This window comes from Camelus bactrianus, chromosome 3 (genome assembly GCF_048773025.1).
Source record: "Camelus bactrianus isolate YW-2024 breed Bactrian camel chromosome 3, ASM4877302v1, whole genome shotgun sequence".
NCBI lineage: Eukaryota > Metazoa > Chordata > Mammalia > Artiodactyla > Camelidae > Camelus > Camelus bactrianus.
This window is the reverse complement of record NC_133541.1, coordinates 107,181,519-107,205,875: the sequence shown is the minus strand read 5'-3', so window position 1 is coordinate 107,205,875 and position 24,357 is coordinate 107,181,519. Positions and strand designations below refer to the sequence as shown.

General features: G+C 44.0%; 1 protein-coding gene and 1 non-coding gene across 14 annotated transcripts in view; one reads left to right on the top strand and one right to left on the bottom strand.

The window, feature by feature from the left end:
• Positions 1–24,357, bottom strand: part of ARHGEF37 (Rho guanine nucleotide exchange factor 37) — a 113,598-nt gene that overhangs the window by 73,574 nt on the left and 15,667 nt on the right. For all 13 annotated transcript variants that reach the window (XM_045517489.2, XM_010956099.3, XM_074360916.1 and 10 more), the window contains 8 exons: positions 23,735–23,858; positions 15,897–16,044; positions 9,680–9,879; positions 8,307–8,437; positions 7,517–7,621; positions 5,675–5,785; positions 4,702–5,031; positions 2,108–2,236 (listed from right to left, as the gene is read on the bottom strand). In XM_045517489.2, the coding sequence (XP_045373445.1) occupies positions 2,108–2,236; positions 4,702–5,031; positions 5,675–5,785; positions 7,517–7,621; positions 8,307–8,437; positions 9,680–9,879; positions 15,897–16,044; positions 23,735–23,858 (1,278 nt within the window). The remainder of the gene's footprint in view (positions 1–2,107; positions 2,237–4,701; positions 5,032–5,674; positions 5,786–7,516; positions 7,622–8,306; positions 8,438–9,679; positions 9,880–15,896; positions 16,045–23,734; positions 23,859–24,357) is intronic.
• On the top strand, positions 17,247–17,352 carry LOC123617173 (U6 spliceosomal RNA). The gene has a single exon (XR_006725296.1). It is a non-coding gene; the product is annotated as a U6 spliceosomal RNA (small nuclear RNA).

Here is a 24,357-nt window from a genome sequence, read left to right as displayed (position 1 = left end):
GCCTTGTACATGTCTTTCAACCCCAATGAGCAAGACTATGAGTTTCATCTGGGCACCAGGCCTTACTCACCTGGCATCTTAAACAGCCAGCACACACATGTGAACAAAGGGAATGCAGTCTTTTATTCCATGGGTTTTGAGTTCATAGGTATTATTGAGACCCTACTGTGCACGAGGCACAGTAAGCTTTGTGAATGGCACAGCAGAAACAGAGGAGAGAGTCTTTCCCTGATGGAAATTGCCACCTAGCTGGGGAGAATGATTCAGTGCACATTCAGCACATCCAAAAATCTCCTGGCATTGCCTTTGTTTTTTCATTCACTGCTTCCAGCAAAAGTATCAACAAGAAGGGACTCAGACGATTGTCCCCTTTTTGAAAAACAAAGAAGAAACTAAAAATGTTGAATATAGATTTATTACATATTTTCTATCACTGTATAGATACCTATGGACGTATATATATTCACCATGTTCTATATGGTTATTTCCAGGTGGGGAGGTGGTGAGTGTAGGGAGGTAGGCAGAGATGCTTTTCAGGGGCATTTGGGCCCAGTCTCTGCCATTACCCCTCCTCCAATGGGTTCCAGAGTCAGGATCAAAGACCAGAAGAACCCAAGGTTCCCAAACAGGCCCTTCAGTGGAAGTGTAGAGACAGGGTAGTTTTTTGGTTTTTTGTTTTTTTTCAGAATGGTGATGTTAACATGAGTAGCAAATGCTTGCCTTCTTTCTCAAATCTCTGCCCCTACCTGTGCAGAGAACAGCAGCACTCCCTGGGGGGGACCAGAGGAGGCCTGTAAAGATCTCACTGGGACTGCTCCTGTCCTGGGTGGTCACCTCACCTCTGTGGGTTCTGCACCCTTGGCCAAATAACTCAGGAATTTATAGGTGTGTGTGTTACCGCGGTGGGTGGGAGGGGAGGGGGGAACGAGGCGGGTCTCTTTTCCTATCAATCTGCAACGCACACTGGGACTGTGATGTTCCCATTTGTTTCTTGTTCTTATTTTTCTGCATCTTCTCTCTTTTTCCACACTTGGGCATGGAGTGCTTTTCCAGTAAGAGAAATGCTATTTTGTCTTAAGCAGAAAAAGATAAGCGTTTCTATGACTCATCTGAGCGGCCACTCTGTTCTTCCTTTTCTGAACCCTTCCTCTCCCCAAGCTGCAGGGCCTGCGTGGCAGCCCAGGTCAGTCCTCTGCTGAGGCGTCTCAGCATGGGCAAGCAAGTGGGGACAGCGGTGGCCCCAGGGGGACGCCACCTCCGCTTGGAGCTCACAACATCTCTGATGGTCTCTGACGTCCTCTGCACTCAGCTCAGGTGCGAAGCCCACCCGTATCTGCCCAGCTCTGCCGGGCTCCTTTTCTGTTCGTCTCTGTCTCTGGGGCCCCCTTCTCCCTTCTGGGGACTCTTGGAGCTTTCTCCGGACCCTTCACTTCACATCTCACATGTGACTGAAAACACAGGTTCAGTTTTCTCAAACTGAGTTTTCATCATACTCTGGGAACTCCTTCTCCCTTCATCTACTTCAGTTACTTTAAAAAATATACATGATAATCTATATATTCTTCAAGTGGACCGCAATTTTAGAGAAAAATACTTTGCTGAAAAAAAAGCCTTTGGACAGCCAAAGTTTTGTAAACCGTAACACAGCTAAAATACTGTCTTTTGCAATTAAAAATTCCATAGCAAAAAGAACACTTATATGACTTTTTATTCATTCTGAGTGCAGGTTCTATGAGAAGGTGATGAGAAAACAAGGTACATTTTGAAGAAAAATTTGAAGAAGTTCCAGGTTTCAGGATGTTAATGGCACTCATCCATTATCATGTCTGCTTTTACTTAATATTAAAATTTCTTATTCTTGACCTAAACCTTCTGTTCTGCTCTTATGCTTACTGGCCTTGAAGAGCGCATGCGTGCGTGTGCGTGCGTGCGTGCGTGTGTGTGTGTGTGTGTGTGTGATTGCCACCTGAACCCCACCCCCAGCTCACAGAGAAAGGACAGAGGGAAAGGCAACATGTTCCTGGAGTAACAGGGAACACTGGGAAAAGAAAAGGGAAAGGAAATAGGGTGTTAACCTTACCCCCACTGGCAGGTGAGGGACACTCACTTGTGTGGTAGGAGGTGGCAGCACCTTCTCGAAGTTCTCTTGAAAGGAACGAAGCTGGTGACCAGCCTGGCCCAGTGCATCCTCCACCAGCTTCCTGAAGGCTGGCTCAGCCATGTGGTGGTGGGGCAGCTGTGTGGGGACAGACAATGTCATCAGAGCTTTCCTTGGGTGAGAGGAGAGAGGGGACAGGGAGATGCTGACAGCCACACTCTAGCCCCAGATGTGTTAGGATGTTATTTGATCATCTGTTGTTTCAGACTGGCTACTGCCCCACTTTCCTTTAAGAAAGTGTCCCTCTATGGGGGTCCAGTGGTATTGCCCCTCCTGGTGCTCTGGCCACAGGACTGGCCGTCAGGGCATCCCCTCTCCTATCCACTGTGATTGGTCAGGGACTGGACAATGGACCCAAGCAAGGCCAGTTGGAATCCTCCTATGAGATTTAGTGCATGAAAGCTGAGAACAAGAGGGTGACTCTTCCTTTAGATTCTGAGATGTAATGGTACACACTTGGAGCTGTTGGGAGCCGCCTTCTCCCACCATGCAGAAAAGGCCTCCTTGACAATAAAGCTAACCTGGAGAGGGAAACAGCTGGGAGATGGAGTGAAAGTCAGTGCCCCGAAAACACTGTTTGTACTGAATTCAACCAGGCCTGACTTGACACCCTCCTAGGCCTTCCAGTTATGCAAGTCAATATGTTCCTCTTTATGTCTAAGCTGGTCTGGAACCTGAGGAGTTCTGAGTGATGCTCCATCCTGAGACCTTGGCTCTGTTAGGCGTCTCCTGTGTTCCCATCAGACAGCCTTGGAGTAAGGAAGGCCCTAGAGCCAACAGAGACATGTCCTCTCTGATTGTCAGCAAAATCACAGCTCTTGGTTCTGACTTAGCGCCTTTCCCCCATCCACAGGATGCAGACAGATTGACTTCTACTATGTTGGCCTTTCTCAGGCTCCACAGGACTGGTCCAGCTGAATGGGCGAGGGAACACTGACAAGGAAGCTGGCATCAGTCATTGACAGGCCCTAACATTCTGTATATAGGACCAACCAAAAAATGCCCTCTTTCTGTTCTTATAAAGTTACCTCCCTGTTACTGCATCCTAGAACACTCCCCGGCCCTGCACATCTCAGTCAATATACAAGGAGGTCTGGCCACCCTGCAGAGAGCACTAGAAGGTAGGAGGAGAATGAAAAGATCATCTAATCAGATTTACCCTCTGCCTTCAGGAAAGAGAAGTGCAGGTGGTTCAGGCTTCATTCAAAAAGAGTGTCTGAGACAGAACTCTGTACTAAATGCTGTGAGGGCCAAAAGGAAGAAAAGCCCATAGTTCTGGCTCTCCTCTAAGAAGGGAAACAGCTTCATCCAACATCCCAGCAGGAGGAAGGCTCTGATAAATGTTGCTGGAACAGAGGATGGTGAGATGGGTTCTCCCCATCAGGGGAGGAGGGATTCTGAGAGCTTCATGGAGAGACTCGTTCATCTGTCGCATATTTGTGGAGGTCCTACCTTATGCCAGGAAGTGTGAAAGGCATGGGGGTGACAGGGAGGGGCATTCTAGGCCGAGGAAGGAGTCTGTGCAAAGGGACTGTGGTCACATTCAGAAGCACTGGGCTGGAAGTTGAGGCTACAGTCATAGAGTGGGAATATGGGCTGGAAAGGTAGTGACAGTGGGGCAAATTTTGGAGGAATTTTCATGAAACAAACTGGATGGGGAAAGTTGAGCTGGGAAATGGGAAGCACAGGAGACAATATGCAGTATGAGGAATACTGAAATTGCTCTAGGGCTGAGACTCACAGGCCATTTAGCTCTGGTATCAACATCAGAGACAGTTTTAAAAGCAGTTAACTAAGTACTCTTTCCTATACTAACCCCAGTCTTCAAAATTCTAAAATCAAGTTTGCATTTGGAGGTTTGTCTAAACCTCATTGTGACCTATTTATGCTTTCAGCAGACGGCTCCTCTTACAGGAATTACGGTTCAGAACCCAGGCTCTGGAGTTGAACTGCCGTGATTCAAATTGCACTACTAGCTGTGTGGCCTTGAACAAGCTGCTTAACCTCTCTGTGCCTCAGCTTCCTTTTGAAATGAGGATAACAATAACACCTCCTCTGTAGGATTACTGTGAGGATTAAGTGAGATAATACATGGAAGGTACTCAGTAAATACACTTACCGGAGCACAGTAAATGTTCACAAGGAGGCAGCTACTAGAATTAGTAACAGTGGCAGGAACACAAGCTTGAAACAATTACTCCTGATGTGTAGAAGAGACCCTGTCTCTGTCACCAACCTCTCATACATTCTGCGGACTGGCCGCAAGCTGTGTTATTTTCCAAGCAGAGCCTCCTCTGCTTCTGAGTTCCAGAGCCTGGGAAGGTCTGGAGTCACAGTTCTATCCTTGCTTTCATGGTCTTATCCATTAATGGAGGGAGAACAGGGAGGAGAAAGTTCCAGAAGGTCCCCATAGCCTCCTGCAAAGCACCTGTTTGAAAGGCCCAAACCTCACCCCATTCCAGCCCGCGCAAACAGCTGGCTGAAGGTGCTGTGAGGCCTCCCCTGGCTATTCCCCGGAGTTGCCCCAGTCCCAGAGTCCTCACCTGGGCCAAGGTGCCCTCTGCCCTCTGTAGCACTTGCTCTGCAAGGTCCCTCTGGAGGGTCACGAATGTGCACAGGATCTGGCCCAGCCACTGCATGGCCAGCTGGTTAAACTGTGGGAGCTCGGCCACCAGCAGGGAGTTGAGGGCCTGGTACGTGTGCCGGGCCATCTCCTCCTCGTAGGTCATGCTGCCCACCTCCAGCAGCTTCTCTTCCACCCTCTCAAAGTCCAGTAGTTTGTCCAGGCGCTTCTTGATCAGGTTCTGAGGGCCAGCCAGGGTTTTGGTCAGGCTGCATAGTGGCTGCCACACCAGACCTTCCAGACGCTGCTTCTGTGGGGAGAGGTGACCTTGGGAGTAGGGGAAGGAGGTGGCAGAGGGCAGCACAGGGAGAAGGGGCTTTGGAGGTAGGCAGGACTGGGTTCCAGTCCCACTCCTACAGACCAGCTGTGACCTCTAGCATATTACCTAACCTTTCTGGGCCTCGACATGCCCATCTGAAAAATGGGGCCAATGTATGTAACAAGCTTACAGAAGTGTCACTTCTTAATATGGTTACTGGGCACAAACCTTGAGAAAGATTTTTACGGAGTGGTGGTCAAAAGCACAGTCCTTGTGGCTCAGATCCCAGCTTCCTACTGACCATCTGAAAATCTAGGAAGGTCGCCCCCTCTGAGTCTCAAGCTCTCATCTGCAGAATGGGGCTACTAACAGTACATCCCCTGTAAGCTGGATTGTGAGGATTAAATGAGGTAAAGAATGTAAAGAGTTTAACACAGTGCCTGGCCAATAGCAAGGCTCAATAAATGTTAGTTGGGGCTATTTTTATCAGTAAAACACACTAATAATAATCTCTGCCCTGCTGACTGCCCAGAGCCGTTAAGGATGTGACAATCATGGAAAGAGCCTGACTTCTAAATATTATTCATACGGGCTTGGCCACCTGCCTAACAAAGGAAGGAGAAGTTCCACTCACAAACTCGGGGAAGGCCTGGAGCTGCAGGTCTCTTGCCAGGTAACGGTACTGCACCACGGGGGCCCCAGGAATGTCCAAATCATATTCCTGAGGCCGGAAGCGGAGGAAAGCCTGGATGGAGTCAAACGAGACAGCCAATCACAGCCCGTTGTGGCCATCTCACACCTGAATCCCCCTCCACCACAGCCCAGGAGAGGTTGCCCAGGCTGCCTGCATACCTCCACTATGCATCTGCACAATCGATTCTAACCTTGCACAACTTGGCTGATCAGAAAGTTCTCCCTTAGACTGAGCCAACATCTTTCTCTCTATTCCAATGCTCTCCCAACTTCATACATCTGCATACCCCCTTGGTGATTTTTTGCCACATCCATATTCCATGTGTTCTATTAATACTTTTTCTTAAATCAACTAAGCATTCCTATTTAAATCAATGCATTTTAAAAAAAATCTTATGATACTCCCATAAAGGGAAAACCAGTAATAATTGTCATAAATAAGCATGTAAGAATAATTGCTATAAAAACAATGTTATTAAGCTCTGACTGGGCATCATAGCCTGCTACAGGCTCCCAGCCCAAGACTTGCTCAACCTGATTGTTATAGACATGCCAGCCAAAGAGGCTTTTCCTGGACTCTAAGGATTAAAACAGAGAGTCATTTGCTCACTATGGGATTCCATGTCAACACTGTACCTGTCGTGTAAATCCTGCATTTAAGGAAGCGCAGCCTTAATGCTTCCAAATATCTGTTTTCCTCTGCAAAGCCAGATGTTTCTCTCATGGGCCTCTGGTTTCTCTCTCTCTCTCAAGGCCCCTCCATTCTTTCTCTGAGGGTCTTCCCCTTCTGGCTCACTGTGCTGTTCAGATCTTTCCACTCGGGGGGTCCAGGATGAGCCGGAACAAGCAAGGGATGTGCCTCACACAGAGGCCACGTAACTATGATCTCCCTCCTTTCACATACTTCCAATAACACCACCCCAAATCCTATTACCCAAAGAGCCTTCTATCGCCTGACTGAGCTGCTTTGCGCAAATGGATGTGACTGAGAACAAAACCACGTAAGAGGGATTAAGTGGTTGGAATGAGTCAGCAATGCTGACAAGAATGAAGGGGGAATTTTGGCGTAAGGCAAGAGATGTGCTGGATGGAAATGCAAACTAGTGTCTCTGTGGGCTGAATTTGGCTTGCAGAAATATATTTTCTTAGGCCTGCATAACATTTAAATTTTTATTTAATTAATTGCTCACGTGGTCACATCATGAGATTTCACCTAAAATTGTTAGTTTTCTTTTTTCCTTAAAATCAGAAGGACTGGCTGCAGTGGGTTCACATTCCCACACAGCAACAACTCCCCTGAGCCAAGGAAGAGCTGCCTCCTTAGATTTTACTCATTCATTCGTTCATTTGGTCATTCAAACTCCAAATATTACCATATATTGAACTCTACCAAAAAAGTCTCATAAACAGACGTTAAGTTTTGTATACTTGCACACTTTACTCAATAATATTACCTGCCTGGTCCCTTTGAGCACCCAAGTTTGTCACCCTGGTCTAAGAGCATCCCTCCAGAGGGCTCTGATTCCAGTGAATTTTGACCCTGCCCAGTGGGAACCTCACCCTCTGAGAACTCAACGGGCTCAGAAGCTGCCCCAGTCAGATGACCTGTAAGCTGAGGGGTGCTTGCCTGTGGCCCCTCTTCTGGCCTGAGGCAAGCAACTGGATGGTCTTCCTTTAGGTTTCTGCAGCTGGTGCCTTTACTAGTTTGTTCAATGGGCCCTGCATGCCTCCTGCCCGGGAAGCTCAGCCCTGCCCCACCCATTATTAACCATAAGATCCTCACCTCCAGGTTATCTAGGTAAGCAGCCACGTTGTTCTTCAGCTCAGTCACACAGAGCGACACCCAGTGGAACCTCTCTTCTAAGTCATCAAATTCCTTGTCTTCTGTCTGAGAATGAAGTTATGCTTGTGAAGGCTGAGAACATCCACATGGGGGCAGTGTACACCCCATACCCCTGTCGCAAATCCTCAATGGGGACCACCTTTCCACAGACCCATCCTTCAGAGGCAGTTCCTCTAGACCCAAAACCGAGTGGGATGATTAGAAGCAGTGAGTGCAGCTTAGTGATGCTGCATTCAGACTATGGAATCAGACACATGAGACTATGAGTCCTGGTTCACTTACTTCCTGGCTGTGTGAACTTAGGCAAGGGTTTTACCTTTTCTGAGCATGTTTCCTCCTCTGCAACATGAGGATAATATGAATACCTACTTCACTATGTGGATCAATTAATGCCTGGTTCAGAGTAAGTACACAGTCAACCTGAGCCGCTACTAGAAGCTGTTCAAGGCTGGTTTCTTGCCCAGACTCAGATATCAGCTCCCTGATCTATATAAAGAGGCCCCAGAGAAAGAGCAACACAAGATGCAGTGGAGAAAGCCCTACCCTGTCTCTTCAGAATTAAGTAGGGGTGCCAACCCTGCCTCTTCCTGGCTACGCAATGCTGGGAAGTTCACTCCCTCAGCCTCCGTTTCCTCATCTCTGAAGGGAGTCTAAGACCCCTGCCCCACCACTGCACAGTCTTGTCCCTTGGGATGGCTGGGACGGTACCCTTCCTCCCACCTGTGCTCACCTTGGATACAAGCCCTGCCTCCTGCTTCAGCAGCTGGCTCAGCCGGGTGGTCTTCTTGGAGAGGGTGTGTGTGTTGATGCGCGCCAGTCGCTCCCGGAGGCTCAGCTGCTCCACCTTGGTGTACTTGGAGGCTGTATCAACAGAGGAGAAGGAAGGCACATGGACCAGAGCCAACCCAGGAAAGCAAGGGCCCCTGACATACCCAGCTAGGCACCTGCTTGGGCCTTCTTCCCAAATGTCAGGGTCGCACCTATTAGAATGGCGAGTCACAGAAGAAAAGCACTGGGCTCAGAGCCCTCACTCTGAGGTGAGAGCCCTGGCTGAAGAGCTTCCTGACTTCTTGAGCCTCAGTTTCCTCATTTGTCAGTGAGGCTTGCCACCTCACAGGATCGCTGGGAGGATCACATAAAATAAAGATGTGAATGTGCTTTCTAAAGAAGAAGTCAAGTGAGAGGTGATTTGCCTAAAGTCCCTCAGTTCCAGGTCAGGATGGAACCATGCTTTCCCACTTATGGCTCAGGGCCTTCAACGGATCTGTCATCTGACCCCACACCTGAGTTTGAAACCTGGCTCTGGCCTTTTACCGGCTCTGTGACCCAGAGCAAATGACTTAAACTCTCATTTTACCCAACTGTGAAATGGGGCTAATAGTGCCAACCTCAGAGCTATTGTTAGGATCAAACAAGATAATGAACGAAAAAATGTGCCATAGTTACCCTCAGTAAACATTAACTAAATTATCATTACTATACTGTCTCATTGTGCAGTTGAGCTTTTCTTCTACTTAGGACACTACCGCAATTTCCAGACCTTTCTGTTTTAACAACCTGCACAGCCATGTGGTTTGGATAAGACTGATACCACTTTAGTTCAAGGGGTGGGTGCTGACAGCATAAGCCAATTCATATAATCCCATCCCCTGGACACAGAGATTGGTTCAAAGAAGGGCACATAACCCAAGGCATTCCTCTAGCCATGGCAATTGGTTCAGGGTGAGCACATGACCCACATGAGTCCTATCAAAGTAAAGCTCCAATTTAAGTATTACAGCTAGGAGGAAAATGGTCCCATTTTATCCTGGAAGGTGTGGTGTGCAGATGTGAGTCTTAGAATAGCAATAGCCATTTACTACTATGAGGGAAGCTAACCTGAAGAGGAAGGTGACACAGAGTAAATGCAGCGACAAGAGAATTACAAGGAAATGAAACCAGCACCCTGATCAAACCCTACCTAAAGCCCATCTTACCTGTAGATTTGTGGGTTACATGAGCTGCTATATTTCCTTTACTGGTGAAGCCAGTTGTAGATGAGTTTTTTGTAACTAGAAGCATTTTTACTCACGTACCCATCCCCTAAGTGACCCAAGTCCTTACCCACTTCTTTGCGCCTCTTGTACTCATTGATGTTGGTGATCACGTCCTGGAGGGCAGAGGTAGCCCTCTGAAGGACAGCATAGGCACTGGCATCAGGAAGTGTGTTCTCCAGAATTTTCTGCAGCAGCAATGGGTATTTGGTAATCCTCTGAAAAGGGATTACCAGCAAAAAACTGAGGCCTGAGGATCCAGCTTGCGGCCTGAGGGAGAAGGCTAGTGTTAGGTAGGCAAAGTTCACCCTTGGGGGCTCCGGGGGGCCCAGCCTCTAGTCCCAGCTCTGCCATTTAACTCACTGTGTGATCTGAGGCAAGACACCCTCCTTCTGTGGTCCTCGGTTTCCTTATTTGTAATGTGTGAGGTCTAGATGTTAGGTGGTGCTGCTAGTTCTCACTTTACCCCTTTCTGGGCCTTGGTTCCCCATCTGTACTAAATCCAATGGTCAGTTCCCTTCCATCAGATTACTTGGTCTCTCAACAGCATTCAAAGCTGACTGCTCCCTCTTTCTCAAACACGTTCTTTTTTGGTCCCAGCGATGCTCTTTGTCTCACTCCACAGGACACTCTCTTGGCCTCCTCTGCTCACTTCTCTCCAATGCCAGAGTGCCCCAGGGCCTCCCCGTCTCCCTCTCTCTCCACTCACTCTCTTACTGATCTCATTTAGTCCTATGGCTTTAAACACATCCCAAACCCAGATCTCTACTTTCAGCTTCTCTCCAGAGCTCCAGACTCACACAGTCAACTGTCTATGTGAGATCTCCACTTGGATATGTATGTTCCAAGCACAACTGTGTATGTTGGACATCCACATGATATTTCATTTAATAAAATGGTTCTGTTGCTTTATAAAAGAAAAGCTTTTAAGATCACAGGAACTTAATGTTTAAAGATGCACTTACAGTATTTAAGGGTAAAAAGCTGTAATATCTGGAATTTCCTTTAAATTGTTTAACATAAGATTAGATGAGGCAAACAGCAAACACTAATACTTATTAACTTCAGGTGGTGGGTATGTGAGTATTCATTACATTATTCTATTTTTCTATAGGCTTGAACATTTTTATTTAAAAAAGGAAAATGTAAAACAAAACAAAGGAACTAATAGTGTCACGGTCCCTTCCAGATGTACCATTTGATACAAGGATAACTATTTCCAGTCCCCTTTTTAACAATGTCTGGAATTTGCAGAAAGAATGCCCAAGTCAATGGCATCTGGGAAGAGATTTCAACAGTTTTTCCTTGATTATGACCAGTAGCCCTCAGACCCACTTTCTGAGAAACCCACGAGGGTTTCAAACCTCCATGTCTAAGCATGCCTCCTCCGTGAAGACTCAGAAATGCTGTTTACAATCATTATCTGGCCTCCTCTCCACGGTACTCTTGCCTCTTGTTTTTCTTCCTACGGAAAAATCTCCAGACCAAATGTCCAGGGAAGATCAGCCATGAGGCTAGAAACAGCAGGTGGGAGCCCCCTCATTAGCTGCAGGGGATGGGGGTGCATGGTGGGATTACCTGTCAGGACACACCTGCGCTGACCATCTGCTCTCATCCAGAGTTTCCTAGTGTGGGCAGGTTAGGTGGAAACAGTCACCAGAATTTGCAGAACTCTGTCCTCTGGGCTTACTCACGGGGACAGCTGTCACCTCACAAATCAGAGAGGAGTGGGGTCTTCAAGGAGATGATTACATCTCTTCTCCAAAAATACCAAGGAGTCATTGCCTAATTACGGCAGTCTCTTACATTTACAGCCTTTCCAAGGTAATTTGGAAAAAACTCTTTATGTAGCCTTTCAGGTAGACAACAAAAATTGAAGGATAATAGCCAGAGCTGGGTGAGTATGGGGAAACCAGCCCTCTTACATTCTCCTGGTGGGAGTATCAGTTGGTGGGATCTTTTTGAAGAGAAGTTTGACAATTTGTGAAATGTACAAACTCTTTATTCTATCAATCATACTATAAAAATCTACCCACAGAAATATCAACTCAGGTGAGCAAAGATAAAGGTAGAAGTTATTCAGCAACTCTATTTATGATACAGTTTTGGAAACAACCCAAATATCCATTAATAGGGGAATGGTCAAGTAAACCACAGACTATGAGCTGCCCTGGAAAGGAACTCTATGCAGCCATTAAAAAGAACACAGTAGAACAATTCATACTGTCATGAAAAGATATTTATGGCCATGGTTAAGTGAAAAAGCAAGTTCTAGAACAGCATGTATAGTAGGAGCCCCTTAAAAATGCATCCATCCATCCATTCATCCATTCTATCTATCTATCTATCTATCCATCCATCCATCTATCCAACAACTACACTTTCCCATGGGAAGTCTATTTCCTGTCTGTCCATAAATACACAGAATAAAATTTAGATGACAGAAAGAATGTCATTCCTGCTACAATATTAGATCAAAGGATCATTGAGGACATACTGAAAACTTGTAGGCTCCAGGGTGCTGTAGGCATTTAGTGGGCAGGGACCAGGGCTGCAGGATATCCTGCAAGGACAGTCCTACACTATGCGGAATTGTTCTTTGTCTCATATGTCCCTCTCAACATTCAGGGACTGAATGAATGCCTTGAAATGGGCTGCAACTTAAGAATTTTTGTGACACTTGGACTCCATCCAGTCTCATATCATTACCCTTGGAATTACTATGACACCACCTTTTGCAAATAAGACCCAGATCATTTGCAAGAGCATCATACTTCCTTATTTCCTCTGCCTCCCAAGTATGTAATGTTATCCCTACTTTAATTATGTTCTTTCTTTCTCTTATCATACACAAGGAAGTCAAGTTTCATATCACTGCTCGTTCTTATTCCAAGGTACACATATTCTCTGTTCTTTACTTTTTCTGTACTTCCTGTACAGAATGGCTTTTGACTTTTCTTTGCTTAAATCCAAAATTATTTATTATAAGTAGATGCAAGCATCTGATTGTTTCATTGTATCTTCCAGTGTAGAGGTGCCCAAGCATTTGTACACTGAAATATATATTTCTTTATTAGAAATTATTTTCCTTTTATTTCTCCTTTACATTTTGGTTAAGCTATTATACTGGTTTGCTTCAGTCACATATACAGGTAGAAGATATGTATCTTCTTTCCAGAATATATCTCAGGATAATAAATGTGTCTAATGTTTGTAGTAAAAATGGGACCAACAGCGCTGAAAATCACAGTGTGGTATCAGAGAAGCATAATCCTTGCCTAGCCAAGATAACTATAGTGGCTGGGCTTTATTGAGTATCACTTGCATGCAGTGAGTTTATGTCTCCATGAGCTGCTATTATTACTCCCACTCTACATGTAGGGAAACTAGGCTCTGAGACACAAAATGACTCTTCCCAGGTGAATAGAGGCAGAGCCTAATCCACTGCCAGGCAGCCTGGCACCAAAGTCCATGAGAAAAGCTTGGATTCACCTGGCTGGGAAGACCAGAGTGCAGAAGATGTAACAAATAGCAGCCTCTGTGCCAACCAGGGCCCCCGCACAGTGTTTCTACATGTCTGAACTACATACCAACATTTAACACTTGGGAGACTTACATCAAAGTTTCTGGTTTCTCTTGAAAGATCAGAGGATCTGGCCACAGTGGAATCACATTTCTGCATGGCAACTGAGACAGATGGTTTACAAAAAATGGTTATTTTACTATCTGTATCTATATCCTTTGAATATGACTTTGGAGCTTCTCACATCAAGAAGTGGGGTCTCCTTCTCCATCACTTGAGTCTGGCACAGCATGCATATTCCTAGCCAAGACCTCAAAAGACAAAGCTGAGTCAGCCCGTGCGTCCAGATACGTAAAAGCACCCAGCCAACATCAGCAAAGCTGACCCCTCGCTGATCACAGACACGTGAGGGTTTTCAGACAGGAACAGAAGAATCATTTACTGAGCCTAGCTAAACTGCTAACATGCAAAAGTGTGACCTAAAGAAATGTTTGCTTTAAACATATTTTGGGGGTGTTTTATATGTTAAACCACTATGTTCGTTACAGCAAAAGCTATGCAACACAGCAACACTCAGCTGAGGCTGGGCTGCAACTGCACTCTATACAGGGTCTGCTGGCTCTGGTTTACCACAGTCTCCACTACTCCCTTTTGTACTACATCTGGCATCTTGCTTCCCTCATTTCTGTTATCTGCCTCACAGCTGAAGAAATGTATTTAGTGACACTTGCAAAAGCCTAAATTTGTAAGATCCATGATGGGATCAAAAGAATCAAAGGAGAATATGAGTGTAGGTTTTTTTGGAGGCAGGGAAGGGCTAGATACTTGAAAAGGAGGCTTCAGGGGGCTAAGGATAAGATAAGGGAGAGAAGAAGGACAAGGAGCAGGAAGCTATGAGATTACAAGAATATACGAGATGGTGCAGGGGAGGGAAGGGATAAATTGGGAGTTCAAGATTTGCAGATACTAATATATATAAAACAGACAAAACAACAAGTTCATACTGTATAGCACAAAGAACTATATTCAATATCTTGTAGTAACTTATGGTTGAAAAGAATATGAAAATGAATATATGTATGTCCATGTATGACTGAAGCATTATGCTGTACACCAGAAATTGACACACATTGTAAATTGACTGTACTTCAATAAAAGTACATATTAAAAAAAAAAGAATATATGAGATAATGTCAACTTCAAAGACCTAAATCTCACTGTCTTTCTCTTGGGTATAAAGGAAAAGTCTAAGTAAGATAAAATAATAATAAAATCTTTTGTTCCTCCCACATTATTCTGATTTCTAGAAAATAGCCTTCATTTATTTCCTTTTGGTGAGCTTGTCCTAGGAAGATATAAGCTTTTCTAAAACAGAAAAGAAGCAGAATAATATACAGGCAAGGAAATATAAATGACTCTTAGATATACAAAAAGATGATCAACTTATCAACATAAGATAAATGCGAAATGAAACCATACTAACATGCAATTTTCCACCTATCTTGGTGAGAAATATCCTATAATTTAATAACACACTCTGCTGGTGCGGCTATGGAGAAACAGACACCCTCGTACATTGCTCATGGGAGTGTCAATTGGTATAGCCTCGACCGAGGGAAATTTTGCAGTATTACAAAACTTATCAGTACATACTTCCATTGAGTAAGCAACTCTACCTCTGGAAATCTACCTTACAGAAATACTTGCACCTGAGTGAAATAACATATGTTCATGAATAATCACTGTAGCACTATCTATACTATCAAAAGAATAGAAACAAACCAAAGTCCATTAATAGAGACCAGTTAAATGAACTGTGGAATAGCCACATGGTAGAAAACCATGCAGCTGTTTAAAGAATCATACATGTATGTATTGAAATAGAAAGACCTCCAAGATATATTGTAAGTAAAAACTAAAACAAACTTCCATTAAAAAGGTAGGAAAATAAGGTATGAATTTGTATTTGCTTACATAGGCATAATTGGGTATAAGAAAAGACAGAGTTGAGAAGATTTTTTTGTAACTGTATAAATTCAGTATGTTTTAAAGCTTTTGAACCATGTAGCTGTTCAAACTTTTAATTAAAAAAATTTTTTTCTCTACGTGTATCTACTTGGAGCTTCCGCCACTGGTCCCAGCTCTGAACTGAGAGGCCCCCCCCAGGGCAGTTCTGACCCTTTTCCTTGGAATGAGACTTCAGCCATCTATAGAGAGGCCTCCTCAGGTGATACAAACCTGCTTCCTGGCACTGCTGCTTACAGCACACAGTTCCCACCATCTCCCTGCACTTCCTATGGTAGTTATGAGCGCTGTTCACCAAATGTTTCTGCTTTTCCACCTTGAGAGATATGGCAGGATAGCAAGCCCTTGCCTTAGCTGGATGAAGCCATGTGATTAGTTCTGGCCCATGAATTATGAGATACAATGGCTATCATTTCTGGTCTAGAGCATGTAATTACCAGTGTTAGACCCCCTCTTCTCCTTTGTCACAATTACTGGCAATATTCCAGACAGTAATTGCTGTTAGCTTGGGTCTCAGAGTGAGGATAACGTACAGAAGAGCCCCAAGATAACCCACAACGGAGCATAAAAGTACAGACCTTGTTGTTCGAAGCCACTGAGAGATGGGAGTTGTTTGTCTCTACAGCATAGCCTAACCTAGCCTGACTGGGACACTCCTGAACCAGTGTGACCAGCACCAAGCAGGGGTGAGACCTTTAAGGCCCCTGACTTTGCGGTGCATGGGGGTCATTCTACTCACAGCACCGCCTCAATGACACTCTGGATCTCCTGCTGCAGCTCCGGCTCCTTCCGGTAGGTCTCCACCAGCAGCAAGGCCTGTTCATAGTTGGCACAGTAGACCTTATAGACTTGCTCCAGGTCCTCTTGGAATTCCAGGAATAAGTTACCTGACAGTGAAAAAGAAACAAGTTTTCAAAGGCATGTCTGTATGTCCCCTTGCTTGAGACAGAGACACAGCTGTAAGTGACACAGCTAAGCGCACCAGTTCTGGAGTGAGAATGCCAGGCTTAGCAGCACTGTCACCTTGGGTGAGTCCCTTCATATTCCTGAGTTTCCATTTCTTCATCTCACTTTCAAAATCTGCTGTAAGGATTAAGTGACAGAATGGTGTAGAGCTTAGACTGGTGTACTGTGTGTACTTAATAAATGGTAGCTATAATTTCAGCAATAATATTTGATAATTCTCATATTTGTACGGTGCTTCACAGCTTACAAAACACACTCATGTTATATTTTTACAATTACCGCGGACGGCAAGTGTAACTCCAAACCCCCTGTTTACAAAGACCCTATAGCACAGCTCGGGTACTCACAAGTGTGGGCTTTGGGGTCAGAGAGAAGTAGGGCCAGATCTCCAGCCAACCCTTTCCCACTGGTATAACCTAGGGCAAGTATGTGATCCCTCCAACCTTCCATTTTCTCATCTATAGATTAGAATAAAGCAGTACTCACCTCCAAGTGTTTTTATGAGGATTAATCAAATAATGCAGACAAAGCATCTGACAAACTTTATTCACCAAAAATTTACCAACAATTTATTTATTGACTATGTGCCAGGAACTCTTCTAAGTTCTGTAAACAAAGTAATGAACCTGCCTCATGGGGTTTATATTCTAGTGGGGAGACAGACAATAAATAAATACATATGCCAGGTAGGGATGAGTACCATAAATCTAAACAAAGCCATATAAAGAGCTAGAGAGTGGTAGATTTATCTAGGGAAGGCTTCCATAAAGATGTGAATGTTTATCAGAGACCAAGAAGACCTAGCCCTGGGAATGTTTAGTGGAAAAGCAGCACGAGGCCTAGGGAAGAACAAATGCAAGGGCCTGAAGGCAGGTGGGCACTTGACATGTAGGTGGCACGAGGCAGGTGTGGCTGGAGCAGAATGAGCAAGAGCACAAAGCAGAGAAAATAAACTTCTGGAAACTAAAGCCAGATCTTGTAGGGCCTTGAAGTAAGTAAATAAGGCAGAGGTATACATAGGTATAAGGTGTTCAGATTTTATTCTAACGGTGGCAGGAAGCAACTGGAGGGCTTTAAGCAGGGTGACATGATCTGGTTTCTGTTTTAAAAGGATCGCTCCTATGTACAATTTCAAAAGCACTTACACTAAAGTTAGAACAATATGGAGAAGGTTAGCATGGCCCCTGCACATGAATGACATGCAAATTTAAGAAGTGGTCCTAATTTTAAAATCAGAACCTTATGAAACCGGTTATTTGTTGGAGGAGGTGGAAAGAGTAGGGAATGGGATGAGGCAGCAGAGATGAGAGGGGAGCAATGCTTTGCTCAATATACCTTTCTGTATAGCTCTGACCCTTGGAACCATGGTAATGTTTCACATACTTCTAAAATAAATATATAATTAAGACCAAGCAGGATGTGGAGGGGGAACCCCAAATGGAATATACCAACAATACGGAATGAACTTCACTCTATACAAATGAATTAACTGTGTAGGAAGAAATCCACATAAGTAACTGTTTTTCACAGGGATGCAGGTTAGTAATTCTGAAACCACTTTATGTGAGGACTAACTTTGAACAAATAAGTAAATATACTACAGATAATGTTTCTCCCTGTCACAGAAATATGTTAACAAATAAGAAAAGGGGGAAGATTAGAATGAACCCTGAGATGCTGGGCTGGAATTGGTATAGAGTATGAACTCATGGTTTTAAATACTTTAAATAGCTAAATACAGATGGATAGAAAAAGATGTAGATGTGTATATGTGTGTGTTGGTATATGTGCATATATTTCCTACCTCTATCAGCAGAGAGGGCCTAGAAGCAAAGACACTCCCGGAGCAATGAGCATATCTAGATCCTAGAACTTGGTGTCTAAATATTGCTCTCCAAAGATAGGAACAAGGGCTACTAGGAGAAATGGCCACTTCCAAGGCTGGGAAAGGGAGAATATACGATAAGCCTGGAACATCCTGTGGTATCAGAAAGTAAGAAAGTGCTCACAAATTGTTAGAGACATATTGAAAGGACACAGGAGCCAAATTGAAGGAGTTCCTGATGGACAGAGTTGGTAAAATTTGAGCAAGAAAATTATAGTACTGGATTCTGACTCATAGAATAAAGAAAATATCCAAGAATTTATACTTAGATAAATAAACATTTGAATAAAGAAATGAAAGGGGGAGAAGGGACAGTTCTTGCTTATAGAAGAATTCCAATTAATAAGTGTAGAAGGTAAAGGGGGTTGAGGGGAGCACAAAATGGGTAAAGGGGGTCAACTGCACGGTGACAAATGGAAACTAAACTTTCGGTTGTGAGCATGCTGTAGTACATACAGAAGTCAGAATATAATGCAGAGCACAGAGGATTTCTGGAGAAGAGAAACTATATGTATGATACTGTACCAAGAGATACATGACATTATACATCAGTCTAAACCCACAGAACTGAGCAACACACAGAGTTAACCCCACTGTATGCTATGGGCTTTAGTCAATAATAATACATTAATATTCATTCATCAATCATAATAAATGTACCACACTAATGCAAGGTGTTAGTAACAGGGGAAACTCTGTGGGTGGGGGAGAGAGTACTAGGAGCGCTCTGTACTTTCTGCTTAGCTGTTCTGCAAATCTAAAAGTGCTCTAAAAAATAAAGTCTATTTAAAAATCCACAAATGACAAATGCTGGAGAGGCTGTGGAGAAAGGGGAATCCTCCTACACTGCTGGTGGGAATGTAGTTTGGTGCAGCCACTGTGGAAAACAGTATGGAGATTCCTCAAAAGACTAGGAATAGACTTACCCTATGACCCAGGAATCCCGCTCCTGGGCTTATATCCAGAAGGAACCCTACTCCAAAATGACACATGCACCCCAATGTTCATAGAAGCACTATTTACAATAGCCAAGATATGGAAACACCCTAAATGTCCATCAGCATATGACTGGATAAAGAAGATGTGGTATATTTCTACAATGGAATACTATTCAGCCATAAAAACGGACAACATAACGCCATTTGCAGCAACATGGATGCTCCTGGAGAATGTCATTTTAAGTGAAGTAAGCCAGAAAGAGAAAGAAAAATACCATATGAGATCGCTCATATGTGGAATCTAAAAAACAAAAACAAAAAAAAAGGATAAACACAAAACAGAAATAGACTCATAGACATAGAATACAAACTTGCGGTTGCCAAGGGGGTGGAGGGTGGGAAGGGATAGACTGGATTTTAAAATTGTAGAATAGATAAACAAGATTATACTGTAAAGCACAGGGAAATATACACAAGATCTTATGGTAGCTCACAGAGAAAAAAATGTGACAATGAATATATATATGTTCATGTCTAACTGAAAAATTGTGCTCTACACTGGAATTTGACGCAACATTGTAAAATGATTATAAATCAATAAAAAATATTTAAATAAATAAATAAATAAATAAATAAATAAAGTCAGTCTATTAGGTCTATACTATGTTGAGATTAAACCAGGGGTCCAAAGTGTTAACAGGAATAGCTGTTAGAAGGCTACTACAAATATTCAGGCAAGAGCATTTGGTTATCCCTCTAGGGGGAAGTGGTGATGGTGAAGAGAACTTATTAATCACAAAAGGGCAAGTGAGCCACAGACCATAGGAAGCCCAGGTGACCCAACTGCTGTGGGTTGTACCTCTGAAATGCACCAGGCCCTCCATGGGACACATCAGATGGCACCTAGACCAGCATGGTCCAGCTCTCAGCAAAGACTCCCACAGCAAGACTATCACCCCAGGATCAAACCCCTTCCCCAGTGCTGGTCCAGCCAATTCTCAGAAAGAATTCCCTCAGGAGAGCCCTGAAACTGAGGGAGACTGTGGCCAGGAAAGATCACCTTAAACCCACAGCAAAGGAGAAGGTGTGTGACAGGGAGATCAGTCAGCTGCAGAGATGATCTCACTAAGAGAGAGTTTGGGCGTAGCCCTCAAACCACATTCTCCTTGAGGGTGATTCTGCAGGAATGTGTCTAATGTCAAAGAAACCTATCATACCAGTATGGCCAGAGGCAAGGGCGTTTTAGTAACTGAAGGGTGGAGGAAGGCAAACTAGAGCAGAGCTGTCAGAGAGGTAGGAATGCTACAGGCACCAAGGACTTATTTCCTCTCCTCTTGTCTTTCTAGTCACAGACTGTAAAGAAGTCACAGCAGCAAAGAAGTTACTCCCAGTATCAAAAGGACACTCTATCTCTAGCCCGGGAGAAATAAGAAATGGAGGCAGGATGGTCAAGAGCTAAGGCTCTAGAGTCTGAAAGAGCTGGGTTCAAATCCTTACTACCTGGTTAAGTTGTGTGACCTTAGGAAAGTTACTTAAACTCCCTGAGTCTCAGATTTTTCTTTAGTAAAATGGGGACTACAATAGTTATAATAATAATAATAATAATAATCAACAAATAGCAGTGTCAGAAGAATGAAAAGGGCTACTACATGTTAAGTACCCACAGTCATGGCTGGCACAGAGATGGGTACTATTTTCACACAGAAGGCATGAAACTGAGGCTCAGAGACATGAAGGAGCTATGGGTGGCAGAACCTTCACAGTCAGACTCCACAGTCCCTGCTCTAAAACACTAGACCTGCAAGCCACAGCCACATGTGGCTATTGGGCGCTTGAAATATGAAGAATCCCAACTGAGATGTGCTGTCAGCTTAAAAGACACTGGGATTGCAAAGGTTTCACACAAAAAAATAATAATAATAAGTAAAATGTACCATGAATGAGTTTTACATTGATTAAATGTTGAAATATTATTTTGGATATATTGGGTTAGGTAAGATACATCATTAAAATTAATTTCACCTGCTTTAATTTTTTTAATGTAGCTACTCAAAATTTTTAAATTAAATTTGTGACTGTCATTATATTTGTTTTTCTTTATCTGTTTTTGTTTTTTTTGGTTGGTTGGTTGGTTGGGTTATTTGTGGGGTTTTTTTGGGGGGTGGGGAGGTAATTAGGTCTATTTATTTATTTATTTTTATTGGAGGTACTGAGGACTGAAGCCAGGACCTCAAGCATGCTAAGCATGCACTCTACCACTTGAGCTATAATGTTCCTCCTTCACATTGTATTTCTCTTGGACAACCACTGCACTAGAGCATGATGACTTCCAGTAACAGGACCCTATGTGGGAACTCCTGCGAATATCTGAGTTGCACTGGGAGTCATTCATAAGGACAGGGAACCTGCCTCACTTGGGAGGGGAAAACTGTTAAAAACAGTTATGCCTAAGGTCCAAAAATCTTTTAAAGTGCTGTGGCTGTGGGACTGGGAAAAGGACCTTTACAGCAGGGCCTGGGGGCTGGGCAGGGAACAGAGAGAGCTGGTAGGAAGCAGCCTGGATCCTAAAGCCTTGATCCAGCACATAGTTGCACCTAGGAGAAGAAAAGCCAAGTGGATTCTTTGCGCCTCTTCTTGGCTAACAATGAGGAGTAAAGGATGAGGAGGCTACTTTCTATAGACTCTGTAAATGCCAGGGAATAGGTTTGCCAAATTAGTGAGGGAAAATACAAGATGCTCAGTTAAATTTGAGCTTCAGATAAATAATAAAGTATGTTTCAGTATAAATATGTCTCAAATGTTACATGGGAATTACTAACACATTACTGTTTTTCTGAAATTCAAATTTAATTGGCCATCCTACATTTTACCTGGAAACTGTACCAGAGAAGCAGTGAAGCAGTGAAGGCAGGGAATGGAGATGCCACCAGGTATGCTTGGGGGACAGAGTGGCATCTTGACTCCTAGCAGGTCAAGCAGGAAGGCAGAAATGGACAAGCGAGGAACCCTAACAGGAATCAGGTCAAATCTCAAACCTACAGCAACAGAAGAGCCTGACTTCAGAGTCCCCAGACCCTTAGAGTGTCTGCAGCCTGAAGCTTATCTACCCAAATACTTTAAAAAACTCTTGTTCTTTTTTGTGTCTGTGTTCATCTATCATTTATAGGAAACAGCACCTCATTCACATTGCTGTTTTAAAAAAGAATCATATTTTCAAGGGAATAATAAGCACACTATACACAGGCTTTAATCCCACTCTACTGCAAGGGAGCTGTTCAGTGCAGCAGTTGGAAGGCATGGGCTCCAGAGGCCTCCTGCCCCAATGCATATCCTGGCTCTGCCACTAGCTGGATGACCTTGAGCAGGTTACTTCCTCTCTTTGTGCCTCAGTTTCCTCAACTATAAAATGAGATGACAGCATCTACCTTTCCAGACTGTTGTGAGGATTAAATGAGTTAATACATATATATCAGAACAGTGCTGGTCATTCAGTGAACACTCAGAAAGAGGGCTTTTTCAAAAAATTTGTTTGCATATTTGTTACTCTTTATCCCCATCAACACCATTCATGTCTAAGAAAGGGTAGAAGATTGGGGGTGTGAAGGCCAGAGGGACTTGGGTGGCCACGGGACTGAGTGCCCTCACCTTGTCCTCTTCTCTGCCTGACACCATTCTCCTTGTCCCCTGACTCCATTTGAAAACCCCTGACCCTGCACATTTTGTTAAGTAGCCCCAGAACAGCAGATGGGAAGAGATTGCAGAAGATAGGGAAGAGGTTTACACCCACTCATCCCTCCTTTTTTATACTCTGGTCATCCTAACCATTTCAGCATCAGGAATCTACCTTCATTTCTCACCTATGTGATATTAAATCCCCCAGCTAGTCTCCCTACTTCTGCCCTTGCCACCCCCTCACAATCCATCATCCACCCCAGCCAAAGAGATCTTTGAAAAACAAATTTGACCATATCACTTCCCTGCTCAAAGTTGTCCAACAACTTGTCATCACATTTAGAATAAAATCCACATTCTTTACCATGGCCTAGAAGGCCCTGCACAATCTGTTCCTTCTCTGCCTCTTCTATCTCATCTCCAAACACTCTCCCCTCACTAATCCCCCTGGAGACACATCAGCGTTCTTTCTGCCCGTCCTTCGAATATCCCAGGCTCATCCCTGCCTCAGGACCTTTGCACAGCTATTCTCTCTACTCTCTTTCCAGATCTTCTCACTGATGGCTCATTCCTAACATTTAGGTCTCAGTTCAAATGTCACCTCCTCAGGAGGCCTTCTCTTATCTCAAAAGTTAGTACAACTGTTAGTCTTCAAATTATAAATTACTACTGAAAATTCTTCTGTTTATCTGTGTATCATCTGTCTTTCTCACTAATTTGTTAATCCATAAGAACAGAAGATCAAATTCTCTTGTTGATGCTGTGACCAGGCACACAGCAGTGACTGGCACACTGCAGGTGCTCAGTAGATAATTGTTCAATGCATGCATGTGAAAGAGTCCATACTATAGACTCAGCCATGCCACTAACCAATTATGTGTCCATGAGGATGTCCCTTCTTGTCTCTGGGCCTCAGTCCATCTGTAAAGCGATGGGGTTGGACTGGATATTATTTGAGGGTCTTGCCAGCTCTAACATGCAATGTTTCAGGGATTCCCAAGACAGATTAATTAAGCTGCATTTCCCTGGAACTCTGGAGACAGTACAGCAGTGACCACATGCTGAAAACAATTCCACAGGAACCTCAGGCTAACAGCTTCCTGATCTTTTGCTTACCAATCAGCTGCACTTGTTCCTCTTCCCTGGAGGCTGTTTCCTGCAGATCATGAAGCAATCTGCTGTTCACCTTGATGATATCATCAATGTTTGAGAACAGGACATCCAGATCTCCCTGTGGCAGCTGGAAGGAACAAAACAGCCACAGGAAGTCACTTGGGAGGTGGGAAGAGTGACTTTTTTTTTTGCAGGCTTTGATGGTAGTCTAGAACATTCGCATCATCAGGGTCTCATCATTCTTGGCAAGAATGTCCCAGTGGAATGTCTGCAAGGAGTTTGTAATGTTATAAATTAGTTATTTTCATTACTCTACAAGAAGAGAGGACGAGATGGAGCGCTCAGCATAAAAGGAAAGCTGAACTGGGGTTTTATCCTAGATCTGCTGCCAACTGTAATTTTCATTCTCTCATTTTCACCATCTGTCATATAAGGGTGGGAAGCTGGACTTCTTTCCAGCTTTAACATACTTGGCATCTACCATCATTACCTTGAGAAACACTCTGAACTCCAGCCCCTATGAATTAAGCCATACCACTGTTTAAAAGGATGCAGGACATCTATATATGTTCATGGATAGACAGATGTCCTGGAGGCACAATCAAGTGGGAAAATCTAACTTAGAA